Genomic DNA, 20,658 nt, shown 5'->3' on the forward strand with positions numbered 1-20,658 from the left:
GGCAGTAAAAAGGTAGATATAAAAACATTGCTCCTAATATTAAATTACACCTAAACAAACTTCTCTAATGTACTCTTACATAATCCACCTCAGGTGACAATTTCCCACTTCTCAGACTCCTTTTCCCCCTTTTGTTTTTACATCAACTTCCTTAAAATCGTAAATAATAAAACAATAATGGATTGAAACAACAAAAGATGTTAAAATATCTTTGCAAGTTTATGTAAATGCATGACACATTCTACATAAGTTCTCTTTTTTCACATGCAACTATTTGCTCACGATACTGATGTTAACATACATAAAAAGGCATAAATCTTGTCATGGTGAACAAAGTAGATAAAGAGCTTTGTAACATTATGTGTTCTCTATAGTGTTAACAGGACAAATACAGAAAAATTTCTCAGAAAAAAAGAGTCACTATTTCGAAAACTATCAGCGAGCAAAAATAACCCAAAATCTCATATCTTTCATTAATTCATTTCATCGTGTTGGCTATTATTAGTCATTTGAACATTCTCTAAATATAAACAGAAATGTAGTTCAGTACCTTACCTTCATTAAATTGTTCCCGATCATTTTGCAAAACTACCATAGCCGTTCTCTCTTTTAAACAGAATAGAAAGAGGAACCATAAAAGTTTCGAGCCCGAGCAAAGAAGACCAGACAATGGGACACAATGCCTGATCCAATTACTTAGATTTTGCAGTGAGAGTTTGAATACTTTCTTTAAACAAATATAATTTAATTAAGGATTGATTCGTAATGTTAACTCACATGTACGGGTCATTTAAATCATGATATAGTTTGAAATATATAACAAACAAAAAAAGAAAAGAAAAAAAAAAGAAAAAAACAATAAGAAGAAAAGATCCAGCCATCTAGGCATTTTTCAATAGGCAATTCCCTCCCTCAATTTTCTTTAAATTAACCTCTCGCCTTCTGTTCTCGAGCCATCTGACAGAGTCCACAGAAAGGACAGCAGGTCATAATCACCCAGTCATCACAGACAGAGCCCTAAAAAACAAAAGGCACTTACTGCAGTGCTATTCTTTGACACCAATGTTATTAATGTTATGAAATGATAGATTTCAGCAGGAATTTCAATACCACATCAACATCAGAAAAAACAATAATCAATTCTGAAAATATTTTTTATTGCATGGCCTACATTAATACGATATTTGTCACGGATGCTGGTTCTCAATGCAATCATAGCTCCAGGTAGGAAGGGCAAACAGCAGCTGTCACCATTATCCTGTGCCACCTTACAACCCAAGATGCAAGGAATAAATGCCCCACACAGACCTGAGGAGCAAACCAGTGTCAGAATTCACACTTTTCTTTTTTGCAATACGAGGCTTGTGAGGTTCAAGCCACTTACTCATCAAATTATTTGAAGAGATAGTTCTTTCGAATTTACTCATCCTCTATTTATATAAATCCTCTATTTCTTCTTTTGCAGGATACGAAAGAAGATATTTTGAAACATGTTTTAACTGTTTTTGTTCAGTAGGGTCCAAAACAACTGACTTACATTATATGGACAAAAACATTCTTCAAAGAAAGAAAGTCATAAAGGTTTGATTTATTTTTAGGCAAGATTTTTCATTTTTAGGGAAGCTATTCCTTTAACAACTTACAATCTCTATTACCATTACATAAGCAAAATAGATTTACATGAGTAAAAAAATATTAATGTCAATCTATCTCTCATGCACACATATACACTCACAAATGCCGCAGTCCTCACAACAGTCACAGACATCAGAGCTCCAGTGAGAAACAGTGTAGCTGATCACAGTCATCTGTGGCTGGGAAGTCATTGCTTCTGTTTGATATGACATCACTGACACACAGCAAATTATATAATTATTTACAATTAGCAGTTTACAGCAAATACTGTAAAGTTGTCTTGTTGCTATAAGTAAACAAAACATGCATTTTTATTTGATGGCTATTATAGCAAAGATTGGTTAAATAAGACATAACATGTGATGTCATTTCTAAGCCAGATGGAATGTTTAAAATGTTACCCTCTCTCTCACCTGTTTGCTTGGAGAGGCTTCCTGGTACTGTATGTCTCTCTTCCTCAGGGAATGATGTTCAATTTCTGATAGTTTCACAGTGAAGTTGGAAATCACCTCAACATGACGTAGGGGAGGAGAAAATGTGGTAGGTGAGTGGTTTATGTGACCTGTAAACAAAAGGGTGAAGTGTTTGATTTGGGGACGAGGAGTTTTACACTATTTCAGTTCTCCACACCCTTCCATCAACACAGGATATCTTATCTACAACCTATAAAACATTTAGATGAGAACCTTGTGTTTTTGTACCTCTTGAATATGTACATTGGCCCTTTTTACAAATAAGTAATTGCCTTCAGAAAATCACCACACTGCACAAATCAGGAGCTCGGACTTCCATTTTGAACACTCCTACGGTATATAACATCAGAAACACTAATGGTGTTCATATAAGCTGCGAATTCTCTGCATAACTAAGCCATTAGAGAGAATTACTCCATTGCCAATTGGTAGTTTTTCTACAATCTGTTCGGGACGGGTTACTGGGAATTCGGGTGAGCAAGTCCACAACTTTTTCAGCGCCCTTGGTTCTGGAAGTATTTTTTTCATAAATTTTTCCAATGGGGATTTTAAAAAGAATTATAGGCCATAACCCAAACTGGGTGATTCACAAAATTATAAACTTTGATTTGAAGCAACAACAAAACAAAAACAAAGGTACAAGTGTAATAAACAGACATTTAAGTTAAAGAACTACAATTCTATTAGCATTCTTTTACAACCCCATTTCCAGAATTTTTGTGATATTTTTTAAAATGCAATAAAATCAAGAATCTGTGATTTGTTAATTCTCTTGAACCTTTATTTAAGTTGGTCAGTGAAAACATTGTAAATATTTTCTTTGTACATTTGTCAGTTCATTTTATTTTGTAAGTATAAACAAGTTTTGATTTTGATGGCTGCTACACACTCCAAAAAAGTTAGGACAGAGGCATGTTTACCACTGTGTCACATCACCTTTCCTTTTAATTACACTTTTTAATCATTTGGGAATTGAGGATACTAAATGTTGAAGTTTTGTATGTGGAATATTTGCCGAATTTCACCTGATATAAGACATCTACTCAACAGTCTGTGGTCATCGTTGTCCGGTTCTCCTTTTCATGATGGGCCACACATTTTCAATAAGTGACAGATATGGACTGCAGGCAGTCAGGCACATCCCTTCTATGGTGCAGAGTGTCTAGAAACCACTCTGTTTTAGCATGTGCAAATGTCATCTTGATGGTAGTTTATGTCTCTGTACAATCCAAATATATGCCTCCATGCCAATGGTACCTTCACACAAATGCAAGTCACCCATGCCGTTTGCACTGATGCACCTCCATACCATGATATTTGCTTTTGCCTGTCGCTGAAGAATGGCTAGTTGGTCCCTTTCGTCTTTGGGACTGAGAACTCGATGTCCATTTTTTCCATAAACAAGCTGAAACATGGACTCATCTGACCACAGAACACATTTCCACTGTCTTCTGAGATGAGCTCGGGCCCAGAGAACTCGCCGGTATCTCTGCATAGGACTGATGTACAGCTTTCTCCTTGCGTAATAGAGATTCAATTGACATTTCTTGATGCAACGTCACACTGAGTACATGTGGCTGTATTTAACAGATTAGCATGATGGTTTCTCATGCAATACCATCTGAGGGCTCAAAGGTCACACACATTTAACACAACAATCAAAAACTACTGCCTAGGACAGGGTTCACCAATCTCGGTCCTGGAGGGCCGCTGTCCTGCAGAGTTTAGCTCCAACCAGCTCCAACACACCTGTTTGAAAGTTTCTAGTATGCCTAGTGAGGCCTTGATTAGCTGGTTCAGGTGTGTTTAATTGGGGTTGGAGCTAAACTCTGCAGGACAGCGGCCCTCCAGGACCGAGATTGGTGAACCCTGGCCTAGGAGGTCTCCTGCCTTACCCTACACAGACTGAGATTTCTCTGTATGGTATGGTAGATGGTGAAAGACATAAATTCTTTGAAATCTTGCATTTAGAAATTGTTTGACAATTCTCTCATGATATTTGGCACAAAGTGGTGAGCCATGACCCATCTTCGCTTACAAAGACTGAGAAGTTCTTTTACACCCAAACACGGTAGGTACCCTCACCTATTACCAATTCACCTACTTATTGTGGACTGTTTAAAAAGAGTACTTTTATTTTGCCTCTGTCCCAACTTTTTTGTAGCAGCCATCAATATCAAAATTTGTTTATATTTACAAAATACAATTATGTCATTCAGTGAAAACACTGGAAAACTTTTCTTTGTACTTTTGTCAGTTAAAAAAAGGTTAAAGAGAATGAACAAATCACAGATTGTGAATTTTATTGCATTTTACAAAACGTCCCAACTTTTCTGGAAATGGGGTTGTAAATAAGTAATTACTCCAGGCCTGTTAAAAAACTATGTTGTTATGAATGTGTGTAGTTTGAATAGAAATATTACATTTGTCAGGATCTCATTGTCATCTGACCAGACAGTGTCAGTTTTGTCATTTCACTGCCATTCACAAATCCTCTCCTGTGGTCTCATGGGTTTGTAAAGTGTTCATCCAACATCAGATGAGAGGCAGTATTAACATTAAGTGGCATGGCATCTTACGCACAGAAGCCGTTGACACATGCCGCTATGGCCTATCCGGTTGTCATTGGCTCAAATGTATATTTATAGATAGATGTGCCACAAACTGACTACATGTTTGAAAAATATTACCAATTTGTAAATACACTTAATTGATATTTTATTTTATTTAAAAAACACACAAAATTAGTATATTTGTTTAGGATTTTGTGTCACTATTACATCAGTATAGCTGCTCAATTCATCTGTCAGTCACCATGCACTGGAGGTGTCACAACATACGGCGACATGTTCTTCAACATTGTCAGTGGCACATTACGCAATCCATCGGCACATCACAAGTTTTAGTGGCACAAGTGAAAAACAGACATGCCACAATGACATGTGCCAATGGCTTCTGATGCCATGCCACTTAATGTTAATACCGCTACTCGAGAGGATGTACACTTCAGAATCTCTCTAAAGTGAGTCATCATTATTTGGTACAAAATAAAAGCATTTCAAAAAAAACTTCCTGGTTAAACATTAAAGCACACTATAGTGTGATAGGGTCACTTTTTTTACACTGATGCACTCTGATGCACTCTGATTCAATCTTTTGATACTATTTCTAACATATAAAGATATAGCAAAACTAAAAGTAGTATGCTAGTACGCAGCTCTGAATTCAGACTGTCGTTATCGATTCCACACTTGTTTTGTCGTCATTTTGCTGCATTCTATTTGATTGGTTGGCATGTGGGCAATTTTATGCACAAAAAAACTGTACTCGATTTGTTCGCCCAAGCGGAAAACTGTACTGACTTACTGTACTGTTGCCAGATATCGAGTGCAAAAAAATCACCTGGATGCAATTGATGCCAAACTAATCAAATTAATAAAAGTAAACCATAACTGTATATGTCTTATGTTTTTCTCCAACAAAACAATTTGTGAAAAATCCCCCACATCTTTGAGATACATTATCAGGCCACATGTAAATAAAAGTTGCGAACATACCATAAGAACAATCAGAGAATGATTTTCGTTTACAGGTAGAAAAAGGTCATACTTTTAAATCTACACCTGCCATGGTTTTTCTTATTTTTTGTCTCTGATAGTCTGTGTCTTTTGAGCCTCTACCATTTACTGACTGTGTTGGTTACGGTATGGCAGGGGAGGGTGTGATAGTTAGATTTAACAGTTGAAAAAGTCACCACTCGCTACTGGACTGCACCAGACAAAGATACCAGTCTGTTAACCCTTTTAGAGCAAAAGATTGAATCGATAACCAAATAAAAAAAAATTCAGGCCTATGATCTCTTTTTGAAAGGCAACACTTTGAACTTTCATGTCCTCAAGAATCAGAATCAAACAAAATACTAAGGTAACTGAAAAGGGAAGCTCTTATATTGGAATGTGACTCATGTATTCTTTGCAGGAAGATTTTTAGGGAAGAATGTATGGCTTAGAGTCAAAGTCACAAGCTGAGCATGTTCAACATGTTCATGTTGAAATTTAAGTATGATACGACTAAGACTGAGGTGTTTGAAAGTGTTTTCTTAGAATAGGTCTGCGTGCATTTTCATTAAAACGTCAGTAGGGGGTGTATACATATGTACAATAGCACAGTATACACAAACAATAACCACAGTTAAGTGATTTGGTGAATCAGATCAAATCTGCTTAGGTAGAATGCTAATTAATAGACCAAGATTTTTTATTATTTGCCACATCTTTAGACATCTAAGTGCATGTTAGGACAACGGAGACAAGGAGACGTACAGTTTTATAATAGTGCAGTGAATCTGTTGAGCTGTTTGACTTGATTGTTTACACATCAGGGCATGTCTCCACATGGTTTTCTTATTTAAAGTCCTGCACAGCACTGCTGTAACACTAACTAATTCTTTGCCTTTTTACCTACGTCTGTGAAGTCAGCTTGTATAAATACAGTAATCAGCCTCCTGCCCCTTAAGTAAATTATCTTTTTAAAAGAAACACCCAAAGTCATCTGAGAATAGGAAATTCCATGCGTTTTACTGTTCTAGTTATGAAGAACTGTATTTTCGTATTTAACTTAAAAGGACTTTATTTAGGCCTATGTGAAAAGAAGAAATATTATATAAATATAGAATACTCAGCAGTGTTTTCTATAGTTTTAAATGAATATTTAAGATTATTGTGCAAATTCTACGGTTCCTCTCTCACACTGATCCCTGTAACCGCATACAGACGTGCACAGGCCACATGATTGCACAATTCCTGAAAATATGTTGCACAACCACTCATGCTCCACAGTTTCAAGTGTTTTAGACAGGGATCAAGTAACGGATATGAAACACCACTGTTTCATTAGTATTAGAAACAAGAAGCTCTGAGGTCAGGTGCATAAGCAACCGTTAAAATGTAAAGTAATGCGGACATTTCTGAATCTTTTACTTTATTACATCTGAGGTGCAAAAATAATGACAATGACAAAATAAAAAATAAGTAAATAATAATTGATGAAGGAGATAAGATTGTTGATACATTGCTTTGGACTGATATGTTAAAAGAGTGTCACTTGAATTAATATATTATTTGGATGGGCGAGTGAAAATACAGAGCAAACATCTATCAACTCCTTATATTTTGCTGTTATAAATTATGTCAGTCTCCCACAAGTTACATTTGTTGTGTCTGAGACATTCAGTTCCTGCATATGTGCAATAGGAAAAAGAGATATTGCTGCTCTGGTAGACTGATTCATTGTCACAAATATCTGTCAGTATGAGTATGGTAATTTATGAATAATTTGTGATCAGTCATCGCTGAACCTAATAACTATAATATTAAGTAATTATCAACTTAAAATTGTCTATTAATATAATGCATAGAAATAGTCATTTGTCAATACTCTGAAAAAAGGTTCCATGGAGTTCAACAGAACCCTAGGGGTTTTTTTTTTCTACTGATAAAGTATGTTTATGAGCTATTTAATTAATAAAATGTAATTAAAATGTTATGAATTAACACAGCCTGTGTGTGAAAAGGTCACAAAGTCGTGGAAGGCACCTTTTTCTGCCCAAATGGTATGGGAGATTCCCCAGGTGAAACCTGCAAAGTGCTGCCACCTGGTGGGGGTCGCCCACATCTCCCATCCAGGGCCTGTAAATTCTCAGCCGCTCTCGCTGCCAAGGCTTATCGCGCTACCGGATAGGCCATCTCCACCCTGCATGCCATGGCCCTCCTGCAAGTATACCAGTCCAGCGGCCTCCACCTCCGTTCCTGGCAGGAAGGTGACACAGCCCCAAGAAAGGCAGTGGGTTTTGACCAATCTTGGGTCTGTGTGTTTTGAATCGGACCCTTCACACGCTTCCATTCTGAATGCTAGTGCAGAAACGCCTTTTCGAATGCGTTCACCCCAAGATTTATTGCACCAGATGGCACCCATGTCCAGACCTCTGGAACCTCCTGGATGGGACACGTAGGACTTAAGTGGTCGGCCCCCAGCATTAATAATAATAATAATAATAATATGTTTATTTTTTATAGCGCCTTTCAAGAACCCAAGGTCGCTTCACAAAATAGTACAAATAGTGGACAGACAAAAGAAACAAGCAATCAGCTTATATTAGGCTATATCAAGCAAACAAACAGAAAAGCAGATGGAAACAAGCAAAAACAACAAATAATGAACATAAGTCAAAGATAACAAACATATAAGCCTTTTTAGCAACATATAAATTTCGGCAAAGTATGTAAAATAAAATAAAGGTGAGAGAGTGGTAGACAGAGAAATAGAATTGAAGATTATTTATTGAGCATGGTAAATATATGAGTTTTAAGTTTTGATTTGAAGATCTGGAGGTTGTCGATGGCACGAAGATTAGGGGGCAGTTTATTCCAGAGCTTAGGACCTACAACACTAAAAGCCCTACCACCCACAGTAGATAGTTTAAACCTGGAGACGACAAGCAAATTTTCGTTGCTAGATCTAAGAGTCCGGGCAGGAAGGTATGGTTGCACTAACTCAGCGAGGTATTGAGGTGCGGGACCGTGACAGGCTTTATAAACTAAGACTAATAGTTTAAACTGGATGCGATTGACCACAGGAAGCCAGTGAAGTTGATGAAGGATAGGGGTAATATGTGCACATTTTTTATTATATGTAAGTGCTCGAGCAGCAGAGTTTTGTACCATTTGAAGGCGATGTATTGCTTTGGTGGGTAGGCTGCTGTATAAGGAGTTACAGTAGTCCAATCTGGAAGTTATGAAAGCATGAATAACAGTTTCAGCATCTCCAAAGTTAAGAGAGGGGCGTATACGAACAATATTCCACAGGTGAAAGAAGCATGATTTAACAGTCTGACCGATGTGTGAATGAAAGCATAACGTGGGGTCAAACAAAACTCCCAGATTCCGCACAGTTTTTGAAGGCCTAATCTGAACACCATCAATATCAATAAAAATGTCATGTCTGGGTAAATTCTTTGATTTGGGGCCAATTAGCAGGATTTCAGTTTTCCCAGCATTAAGCTGTAAGAAGTTATCAGACATCCATGTTTTAAGTTCCTGAAGACATGAGGTAACAGAAGTGAGTGGACAAGCTGAGTTGGGGTTAATCGTGAAATAAATTTGAATATCATCAGCGTAACTATGAAAGTTGAGACCATGCCGTCTGATGATCTGGCCTAGTGGCAGCAAATAAATGAGAAATAGAAGAGGACCAAGTACAGAACCTTGAGGTAACACCATGAGAAATAGTGACAGTACAGGATCGATTCTCACCTATCCTAACAAATTGTTGTCTATCCGATAGATATGAAGTCAACCACCGAAGAGCCGCACCAGTGATACCTATTGAAGACAGTCGAGAAAGAAGTGTAGAGTGGCACACAGTGTCAAATGCTGCACTGAGGTCAAGAAGAACCCACATACTATGTGCACCAGAATCAGAAGCCAGAAGGAGATCATTTAGCACTTTTAAAAGAGCTGTTTCTGTGCTGTGATATGGACGGAAACCAGATTGTAGTGGTTCAAATAGATTATGTCTCTCTAAGTGTGACTGCAGTTGGGCCGCAACTACCTTCTCAAGTAGCTTGCCAACGAAAGCGAGGTTCGATATTGGTCTATAGTTGTTCTGAATGGCGTTGCCGAGGCCGGACTTCTTGAGAATTGGAGTGATGGCCGCTTTTTCAGATTAAGCGGGACATAGGCAGTGGCAAGAGATCTGTTAATAATGTGAGTAATAGGATGAATAAGTGAAGGCAAAAGAGTTTTTAGAAGATATGTTGGAATAGGATCGAGTGTACAAGAGGTAGAATTAGATTTGATAATCAGTTTTTCAACCACAGATGTATTTGTGAGTAGAAAAGTGTCTAATGGACAACCTATCAAATATGGAGTTGAATGGGGAGTGGCAGCAGAAGAGAAAGATTAATAAATGTTGTCAATTTTTTTGTAGGAAAAAAGACTGAACGCTTTCACAGAGATCAGCAGACCCAGCAATAGCTACAGAGGATGGTTTGACTAGTTTGTTAATCTCAGAGAAAAGAGCTTTAGGTTTGCACTTAGCTTTGTTGATAACAGTAGAAAGATAGTTAGAGCATGCAATGTTAAGTGCGTCTTTATATTTCAGTACTGAATCAGAAAAAGCCATGGCATGGACAAGAAGGAAAGATTTTTTGTGAAGTCTTTCAAGACGCCTACATTTTGTTTTCAGAACTCTAAGCTCAGTAGTGAACCAAGGAGATGAATGGGTAGACGGGACAGTTCTAGTTATTAATGGAGCAAGATCATCAAAGACATTACTAATAGATTTATCATAGGTTGAAACTATCCCATCAGGACTCAGGAGATTGAGTGTGGAAGGAAGAGAAGAGACAGCAATAGCAGCAGAGAAATTGTCAACAGTTGTAGATCTCAGGTTCCGGTAAGATATGGTAGTTTTAGTTTTTGGTTTTACAAGGGGAAGTGAGAAGTCAAAGACAATCAGCTTATGATCAGAGATGCCCAGATTATGACCCTGAACATGCACATTGTCAATACAAACACTACAGAGCAGATCAAGAGTATGAGAGTGAGAATGTGTTGGAAAATCAATATGCTGAGAAGATACTTCAAAATAATCCAAAACAGACAAAAAGTATTTTGCAGCAGTACAATCAGAATCAACATGTATATTAAAGTCACTTAGCATCATGATTCTATCATGCCGGGCGAAAGCGAGAGTGAGAAGTTCAGTCAGATCAGAGCAAAAATTGATTATTTCTAGGAGGTCTATAAATCAACAAAATCAGAAGCGGAGCGGAGCGAGTTGAAGTGATAGACATTCAAAACTAGGAGCATCGAGAATGTCATATTTAGTCACTTTATAATTGTTCTTAAAAATCCCCGCCAGACCACCACCTCTGCCACTAAGTCGAGGTTTTGTCAGATAACTATATCCAGGAGGAGTTAAAAGTTTCAATTCAATGAAGTCATCAGGTGTTTGCCAGGTTTCAGTCAGAAACAGTAGATCCAGGTCTCTCTCAGTTGTAATTTCATTCAGCAGTGTACCCTTGCCAGCCAGTTCAAAAGAGCACAGTTGTGTCGATGGGGAACATGCGTTGGCGAGTAGATCGCATTTCTGGTTAGTGGTATGAGAGTCCTGGCGCGGTGGAGAGTCACATCATTATGGTAACTATGGTTACGTTTCGATCTCGGCGACAGGATCACAGGTATTGATAGAAAGGAATCGTTGTCATAAAACCATCGACGTTTAGCAGCCCGATGGATATAATGTATTTATGCAATTCCGAGAGTAAATTGCAGTCAAATCTGGAGGTTTCCAGTCGAGATGGACGATTTAGGTTATGCAGTTGCAATGAAGTGTAGTTTAAATCCATACCATAAATGAGAAGCAGAAAAAGCCACAAAAGGAAGGAGAATGCGCATGGCCTTGTCGGAAAGCACACTGTGCTGCTTTATCCAACAATGTCTGCTTTTTTAAATGTTTCGTCACAAGACAACTCTATTAAACTCTCCTGCTCACCAACAGTTAAGTCCTCTGAATCCATTTGAGAGGTGTCGATGCTGAAAGGGTTTCTCATCCAGCTTCTAGCTTCAGCTTCAGGCATCACTGGGAAATAATCACGGAACTGCTGTCTGTGTGACACGAGGTGTGCAGTGATGTTCTCCATGATTCCATCATCAAGTGTCAGGTCATTGTCAGACAGAAAACTCTCCAAAGCAGGGAAAGCTGAAACATCACCTGTCTTGACTTTGATTTCAAATAACTCCAACTTTTTCAGCAGTGCACTGATTATGTGTCCTGCACGTCAAAGACATTGATGGAGAGTACCTGTAGTCCCAAATTCAGTTTGTTTAAACATGAAAAAATGTCAGACAAGTATGCCAGCTGACTGAGCCACACATTATCCTCGAAAAATGTGTGACAAGGGGAAATTTGTGTCCTGTAAGAACATCTGGACCTCTTTGTGCAATTCAAAAAGCCTCGAAAGTACCTTTCCTCTTGAATGCAACCTTACTTAAGTATGAAGCAAGAGTTGGACATGCTCACTAGCTATTTCCTCGCAGAGCACACGAAATAAGCGAGCATTCTTTGGTCTGACCTTAATGAAGTTCACAGTTTTCACAGCAGAGTCCAGCACAGACTTCAGGTCATCAGACATCTTCTTCACTGCCAGCGCCTCACGATGGATGCTGCAGGGAGTCCAGCGCATCTCAGGTGCCACCTCTCGGATGCGAGCTGCTACTCCACTGTGACGACCTGCTATAGCCCTCTCGCCGTCTGTACACACTCCCTCACACTTTTTCCAATCAGCCCGTTCTCTTACATAAGGCATCCAGTACCTGGAATATGTGCTCTGCTGTAGTTCTGGTCTCAAGTGACTGGCAGAACATAAAGTCCTCCTGAGCTGCACCATCATTTTCATATCTATCATCATTTCATATCTTCATTTCACATCTGTAGTCTCGTCAAACTGGATGGCAAAATATTGACTATTTTTAATGCACTTAATCAGTGTCTTTTTAATATCGTCAGCCATGTCTTTTATTCTCCATGACACAGTGTTGTTGTTGAAAGCGGCAACAAGTTTAACTGTTTGTCAGCTTTCTCTCCACACATGATGCGTGTCATCTCTTTGGCTAAAGTTGTTCCCCAATTGTGTGCGACTTATTGGCTTTGGCGATCCGGAGGCTGGCACGATATGTAGCTACTTATGCTTTAATTATGGGTGTACCACAGGATTGAATGGTGGACTTTAGGGCTGCACGATTAATCGCAATGAAACCGCACGTGATTTGGCAAAGGCTGCGATTATTTTATGCGCAGCTTGTCAGTGCGGGACGGCTAATCGGTAGTAAATGCTGCTCCATCTGAAAGCCGGAGGGCACTCTCACGCAGACACGCCAAATTTGCCCCATCACAGAAGTACAATAACGCACATCAATCCAGGAAATCCCTATCGGGCATTATACTATCGCTGTAGCTGAATAAACAGAAGATTGAAATGCTTTGATCAAACATGACTAATAACTGCCTTATTCTGTGTAAGAAGCCACATCATCTCACAGAAGGATGCTCAACTGTCATTATGAAGTGAGTTTGGAGTAAAAGCATGTTATTAAATGTTGTCTTTTGTTGGACAAGAGGTTCATAAATGCTTGTCATTTTGGAAAGAGGTTTGACTCGTGTTGCTTTTTCAAATGCATGTTATAATTGACTCAAACTCACAGTGCTTTCAGATGGAGCAGCATTTACAGAGCCGTACATCAATGACAAGCTGCGCATTAAAAAAAATTATCGCAGGCTTCATCGCAGATTTCATGTAAAATGCGATTAATCATGCAGCCCTAGTGGACTTTGACTGCTTCAGTTCATCACGTTTTCATAAAAAAAATACACTGGTTTGTCCTTAAGCACCATGTGTTTAGTCGCAAGATGCCGTTTGAGATGCAATGGTTTAACTTTGCAACATACCACACACTGTGCCCTGGGCTGTCTCTCTTTCCTGCTCCAAATAAATCCAAATTTGATGTAGTTCGAGTCTATAATTTATAATTTCTCACTGTTTTCAGATGCTCTGGAGACTTCACCGGCACTATCAAAGTAGCCACTGCTAGCACCAGTGCTCGGTTCACTCTCGTCCTATTTAGTTCTTGTGCTTAAACATTCTCCTACTGATCCACACTTCTCTTGCCTGATTGAAGCCATGATAGCAGTTTCGTTGAACTTTTCATCATTTAGTCACCACCACCTCTTATCACAGCCTGTAGCAGTTACAGTAGCTAACAGTTGATGTCAGTTATGGCTACAGCAACCAGAAGCATCTGCAAACTTTTTTAAAGTGTTTTAACATTCATTTATATTAAATTCAGTGATTCCTCTGCATACCACAAGAGGGAGCCTGAGTACCACTAGTGGTACGTATACCACACTTTGAGAATCAGTGAAGATAAGTCTGTGGGAAAGCACGACCTGGTCATCAGGTTCCTGAAAGGCGCGAGGAGGTTGAATCCTCCTTGACCTCGCCTCATCCCCTCTTGGGACCTCTCTCTGGTCTTAACGGCCCTACAGAAAGCTCCCTTTGAGCCTTTGCAGTCAGTTGAGATTAAGATCCTGTCTCTTAAGACAGCGCTCCTGACAAACAGGTAATATGCAGGGAGGCTGGTTAGGTGTCTCGCTTGCAACGCCATTCCCATCTCAGGACGGGATATGAGCGCCAATCCGCTCCCCAGGCGAGTTCCCCGGCTGGCAAACCCTGGTTGGTGTTCCTCCAGCACCCTTCGGAGGTTTCACCTGTGATTCCAAAAGTGTATTCTTCCATGATACGGCTTCCCTATCAGTGAGCCCGTGTCTTTCCCTCGGCAGAGCCCACTCTGACGCCTTTGCTTGGTATTGACTCCACCATGACAAGGCAGGATCTACCACTGAGACCTTCCATATGTAGCATTGCGCAGTGGTCAGTCCATATGTGTAACTCGCCATGTTACCTCCCTGTGGGCAGGGTGTGGCCCCCATAGTGTCCCTTTCCATTTGGAATAGCTATGCTTTCCAAGTGTTATCCAATAGTTTCACTGTATGGGAAAGTAGGAGCAGCGATCGAGTGATCAATATTGAACAGGTGCGGGGGGATTAGGCAGCTTACACAGGATGCTGAAAGGCACAGCGGTTGTGGCGTTTTTCTTAGGGATCCCAATTCGTCAGTCATTGACATAACGTTGTACGTGACTGACTTATACATAGTTCCTACATGACGTCACAACATACGGGCATTTGCCGACAAGGCGCCATTTCTGTGGGCAGAATACATATGGCCAGAACATTAGAAGAAGAAGCTGAAACTGAAATGTCGTGATAAAAAGTGAAAATGGTCATCTCCTGCTGGGTCAATGGATGTTCCAATCGTGCCGGAGGTTCAGTTAAATTTGGTTTTTACAGTATACCTGTCATTAGACTTCATGAATGTGAGAAGACTAGCTTTTGTCAGAACAACGACGGAGGTTATGGCTGGCGAGGATAAACAGGAAAGAAACTCCCTCAAAACACGCAAGAATTTGCTCAGAGCACTTTGTATCAGGTGCGTATCTTATAATGTGTTGACAGACGTAATTTACTCAGTACTATCTTGTGTATGCTGGTAGCTGGTAACTTGTGAGTTTCATTATTTAGATTATTTTATTACGAGGGGGATCGGTGGCGTCACGTCCGAGGCTCTCGTGGGCAACGCAAATGTATTAAATAGATAATAATAGTTCTATGGTGGGCCAAAACAATGTTCACAAACAGAGCATTGCTTCTGTAAAAAGATCTGCACTGTAAAAGATCTGTGACTTAAATAAACGGCTCTTTACGCCTGGAAAAATCAGCTGTTTGCCCACCATTTACCAAAACATCCGGTCAAAATCGCGGAAAGAACAACAGCGATCCAGGGTGTCCGTGCGGCATTAAAATTCATTTGTTATTTGTTCATTTGTCACTGTGTTAATATATTTAAAAAGCATTAAATGGAATTCCAACTGGCTTTAAATCTTCTTGAGAAATGTTGGCATTGCTTGTTAATTTTTGCTGCATAATTTCATCGAATATGCAAAACATGAAAGCACGTTGAACTGTGATGTGATGCCATTGTATTATTATACAATTATTTGCTCAAAAGTTGTCCCTTGTGTTCAATTTGCGTTTGTATATCTATATTTATTCTAATTCCTCTGTTTGACGGAATGTTTTTCAAATCCTTAGAAATAAATATCACAATTGTTCTGCATTTGAGGCATTAAGAGTATAGCCTTTGGGCATTAAAATTGCATTAATTTAGACATGCTGCTACCTGTAGAAAACCTGAAGATCTACACTCAATTATCACATCAACAATATGATTAGGTTACTGTACTGTAGATTTAACATATTATTAAGACATGATTTCCTTTGTGCATTCTAAGAAATTTACACATTTGATTAATGTAGGCAAACCATCAGACCTATTTGACCAAACCAATCCAGATTGGGCACCTTCCCTTAAAGGTGCATTGCGCAAGTCTCTGAGTTTTTGCAGAACTATGCCCCCTCTGGCGGCAAGCGAAACTGCAGCCAGAAGTGTGCACGCTCACGGACAAAAGTTTTCTTTTTTTTTATCTTACGTGGAGTTTGCGTTGGTGTTTGAAATGAACTACAAGCCGGTCTCTTATCCATCTTCTACGGAGAATGGCGGCGAATACACAAACCTGCCAGACAGCCAGGTGAGCGTGCCGTGAACGCGCATGACGTCACGCCCAGTCTAAAATTCCGGCCCGAATCCCTCTTATTTATTTTACTTTACAGGATTATAGAGACAATCTCAGTGATCAGAGAAGGGCTCATTCAGCCCATCAGGCAATTGTTTAAGCATGTATGGGTTCGAAAACGGGTATTTTTAACATGAAAAGTTGCTTAATGCACCTTTAAGTTGGCTGGATGTTTGACACCAAGGATATCGGAAGGCAACTTGAAACAAGCCACAGGCTGCACAAACAGGTAAACAGCACACTGATAATCACAGAATTTTGAATCACTTTTACATATTAAATAGGCAGTCATATCCAGTTATATCTACTTTTAATAATTCACCACAAACTATTTGTAAAAATGTCCTAAGTAACAAGTTTGTCTTATTAGGTATATAGATTTGAATGTACATAAGTTTAAATATAAATATGTTTCTATTATTTTTTCATTCCTAGATATATACGGGCAGAAAAGAGGAAAGCATCTAAAGCAAAACATGCTGCTGCAAGTGCGCTTTTGGAGCTGCATGCTACCACCATAAGCGATATTGAATTAGAAGACGACACCGATGTTGCTGCAGGACCCAACTGTTCTTTTCTCAAACTTGGGAAAATGGAACCACCAACATGTAAACCAAAACGCACAGATGCAGATCATTTTAAACCATTTACACCTGATGTTCAAGGTGAATTTCAACGTTTGTTGTCTGAAAACATATCGCTCAAACTACACCTGAAAACATTCAGGGTGACACAGGAAGCACTAGCTGATAGACAAGCCTTGGTAACATACTACACTGGATTGCCTTCATTTGATGTCTTAAAGATGATTTACGATGACATTGAGCCAGACTTGCCACCAACAAGGCTCAGTGATCTGGGTAAATTTGAACGATTAGTCGTGACACTGTCTCGTATGAAGCTAAACACACCGCTTCAAGATTTGGCTTATCGTTACAACACTTCAACATCAACAGCCTCCAGAATTTTCCTTGTGTACATTCACGTTCTTTATGTGAGATTGAAACACATTATTCGCTGGCCAACACGGGAAGAATTAAGAAAGACCATGCCAATGGAGTTCCGGAAAAACTTTGGGCAGAAAACTGCAGTGCTAATTGACTGCTTCGAAATACCCATTCAGAGACCAAAGAACCTGATGGCAAGGGCAAAAACATGGTCTGCCTACAAGCACTGCAATACAACCAAGTTCCTGGTTGGGATAACGCCGCAAGGGTCTGTTTCCTTCTTATCCAGTGCATGGGGTGGAAGAGCTAGCGACAAGCACATCACAGAAAACTGTGGATTGCTCGGAAATCTATTGCCTGGAGACCTCATTCTTGCTGACCGGGGTTTTGACATTTCAGACAGTGTAGGGTTCTATTGCGCTCAAATCAACATTCCCAGTTTCACAAGAGGAAAATCCCAACTGTCACCCCTTGAAGTTGAACAGACACGAAAAATTGCTCATGTACGGATACATGTAGAACGTGTCATTGGTCTTGTTCGCAACAAATACACCATCCTCCAGAGCAAATTGCCAATTGACATCTTGATGACCGAAAATGAAGAACTTCCTGTTGTCGACAAAATTGCATGTGTTGCATGTTGCCTGTCAAATTTATGTGTTTCTGTTGTCCCTTTCAATTAAGAGGTTAAACATCTGAAACTGGAAAGCTCAGTGCAACAAGATATGTCTTGTACAAACTATTTGTTTAAGTGTTTAAAAAGACTGAACATTGTTATCCATGCATATTGTAAAACCTTTATTTTTGCAACTTTAAATATTTGTTAAATTCTGCTAATCCTGGTTTTAGTGCCACATTTCAATTCAATTTCATTTTTTGTATAGCCCAATAGCACTACAAGTCATCTCACAGGACTTTACAGAATTCAAACCAGAAAACAAAGAACAAACGGTTAAACAAGGAGCAAATGTAATGTCCAGGATGTAATGTCCAAATGTAATCTCAAACCAATGACCAAACATTTAATGACCAAATTAATGTATATGTAATGTCCAAACCTTCTATCAAACAAGACAACATATACATTTGCATTTTTTTCTCTATAAATAAATTGTTTCTGAAGAGCATCCACTCTGATATTCCAAAATATGTAACACTACACAATCAAGAGAAACAACATGCTTTGAAATTCAAATGAGAATACTATTCAAGGTCACTAGAGCTTACTACTTTTGATCTTGGCATTGCCTTTACATTTCTTACATGTGTATGCCTTCGGTATCCTCTTTAACTTCACACATTGTAGATGGAACCACTTTACCATACACATTTCACTGGTACATTTTATGACTGTGTCAGTGGCAACATGGGGTTTTTGGCAGTGGCATACCACTTCCCCAACATCAGGCTTATCTTGATGTTTTCTTTTTTTCTCCTCTTCAATTTCTCTGGTAATGAGGTTCCCCATGACTTCTGGCAACACCACTTTCAAATAATAGTCCTCTGCTTTACTTAATATTTCCTGGAAAACATCAGGATCAGGGGTGATCCTCTGAATGCTCATTTCATGTGGAGTCCAAATGACAAAATCACCATAGTCAGTTTCTGCCACGAGCAGCTGGGTCTGAACTTGATAAAAGTATTTGTCAGTTATCTTCAAAGTGCCATCCTCATTCAGAAAAGGCAACTGAGACTCCTTAAGTGTGCTTTCTCTGGCATTATATGGACATTTTATTTCTAAAATACCTTTACCACAGCAAATACACTCCAGGATGCCGTCAGGAGTGGCACCAATATAAGGGTAGTTCTTGTTAATCCAAAGTCCAGATTTACTTAGACAAAAGTTGTAATGTTTTTCTTTGGCATACTTCTCAAAGTCGTTATAAGCCTCGTCTTCATGACTTTTTCCCCAATCAGTGGCAACTGATGAGAAGTGACTTTTCTCACAGATTGCCGCAACTGTTGAGGGAGCTGGCTGTTGGCAGTTACTGCTGATGACTAACTTCATATTGCTAGCAGTGATTCTTCCATACCTCAGCGCATGCCACTCCTTGCTTTTACGCTGAGGCCGGGTTAGTTCCTCAGTATTTTTCACTTGCTGATCAGTTACTGCCAGCTTAGTAAACACGGATGGTGCTTCAGCCAATAATGAGTCCCTGTCCATGTTAATATATTTATCCTCTTTGAGGGTAATCAAGGCGATTGGTAGGCTACCTTCTTGCAAAATTGTTGGAATGAAACTATCTTGATATTTTTCAGTAACAGAAAGAATGACCGATTTGACACCAGTATAATGAAGCTTGTCCATAAAGGCACTGATATCTTCCTTTGATGGTATTCGAACATTTGGGAGTTTTGTAGCTGTTCGGGTTGTCAGTTGTGTTCCAGCAATGGCACTATCAATTCTCTTCTTTTTAGTAGCTGGTGTGGAAAAATCTATGTGTCTTATTTCTGCATAGTCCACCTTGTTGATGGTTGGGAGAACCCATTTTGCATTTTGTTGAGTGCAAGTTGTTGATGCACTCAGTCGAGCAGCAGCCTCACAGTAGAACAGAAGCGCACCAACATGTGAGCACACCTCGCCAAGCCCAGCCATGCAGGTACAGTGGGCAGAGTTGACAGCACCATCAGGCTCGGAGATGACCCAGGGGCGCAGTGGCTTGTCATTGACACTTTGGGAATGTTTGACCTAAACAAAGAACATTTTTATTTAGTTCAAGAACTTTTTTTGGTTAATTAAAACAAATGGGTGTATATAATTGCATTGGTATATTATATGCATGATGTACAAGTAACTTCTTGTACATGGACTGATATGCAGATTCTAATAATATTCTTCAGTAGGGGTGAAACGGTACACAGAAGTCACGGTTCGGTTCAAACCTCGGTTCAGACATCACGATTCGGTACAATGGAGGGAAAAGCAAAACAAAAATGCAGAAGGCAAATTCTTTTTTATTGTGCATGTCTCAGGCTGTACCACCAAAGTAAAATAAATGTCTTAAGCCTTGTATTTTTTAAATAAGGTTTATTAAAAAAGTAAAGGCATAGAACCAATTTATTTGTAGTGCATTGACAATAGTTTTGTATAATTAGTTTAATTAATTTAATAAAAAAACAAAAAGATGTTTGGTAATTGTACCTGAATGCATTTAATTAAATTAATTTGCTATATTTCAGATCATTATATTTGTTTTCCTTAATAACTTTATTCTCATCTTAATTATAAACAATTTATTTCTGTATAAAATAATACTACCATTAAAACAAATTTTTTTTTTATCAATGTAG

The 20,658-nt window shown here is 39.0% G+C and overlaps 2 protein-coding genes across 6 annotated transcripts in view; one reads left to right on the plus strand and one right to left on the minus strand.

Annotated features, from left to right (window-relative positions):
- Nucleotides 1-20,658, plus strand: part of LOC309483303 (C-X-C chemokine receptor type 3-2-like) — a gene marked incomplete at its 3' end in the record, with an annotated part of 35,279 nt that overhangs the window by 7,813 nt on the left and 6,808 nt on the right. The window contains exons 1-2 of one of the 3 annotated variants that reach the window (XM_082149060.1): nt 14,218-15,216; nt 16,856-18,601. The exons of 1 other annotated variant lie outside the window; for it this stretch is intronic. In XM_082149060.1, the coding sequence (XP_082005186.1) occupies nt 15,029-15,216; nt 16,856-18,050 (1,383 nt within the window). In that variant the 5' untranslated portion in view covers nt 14,218-15,028. Of the gene's footprint in view, nt 1-14,217; nt 15,217-16,855; nt 18,602-20,658 lie in introns of those variants that run through there. One more of the 3 variants, XM_082149059.1, reaches the window with a different exon arrangement.
- Nucleotides 197-19,531, minus strand: cnfn (cornifelin; the record flags this gene model as incomplete). Of its 3 annotated transcripts, none has more annotated exons than XM_082149082.1 (5): nt 197-1,017; nt 1,172-1,308; nt 1,736-1,849; nt 2,049-2,197; nt 18,595-18,702. In XM_082149082.1, 3 exons carry the CDS (start codon nt 1,845-1,847, stop codon nt 928-930), a joined length of 339 nt encoding a protein of 112 aa, XP_082005208.1. In that variant the 3' UTR covers nt 197-927. The 3 variants fall into 3 exon arrangements, with proteins under 3 accessions (XP_082005208.1, XP_082005207.1, XP_082005206.1); XM_082149081.1 differs by having other exon boundaries at nt 2,037-2,197; XM_082149080.1 differs by lacking the exon at nt 197-1,017 and having other exon boundaries at nt 1,184-1,849; nt 2,037-2,197; nt 18,595-19,531.

This window comes from Leuciscus leuciscus (assembly GCF_965113295.1).
Source record: "Leuciscus leuciscus genome assembly, chromosome: 20".
Classification (NCBI taxonomy): Eukaryota; Metazoa; Chordata; class Actinopteri; order Cypriniformes; family Leuciscidae; genus Leuciscus; species Leuciscus leuciscus.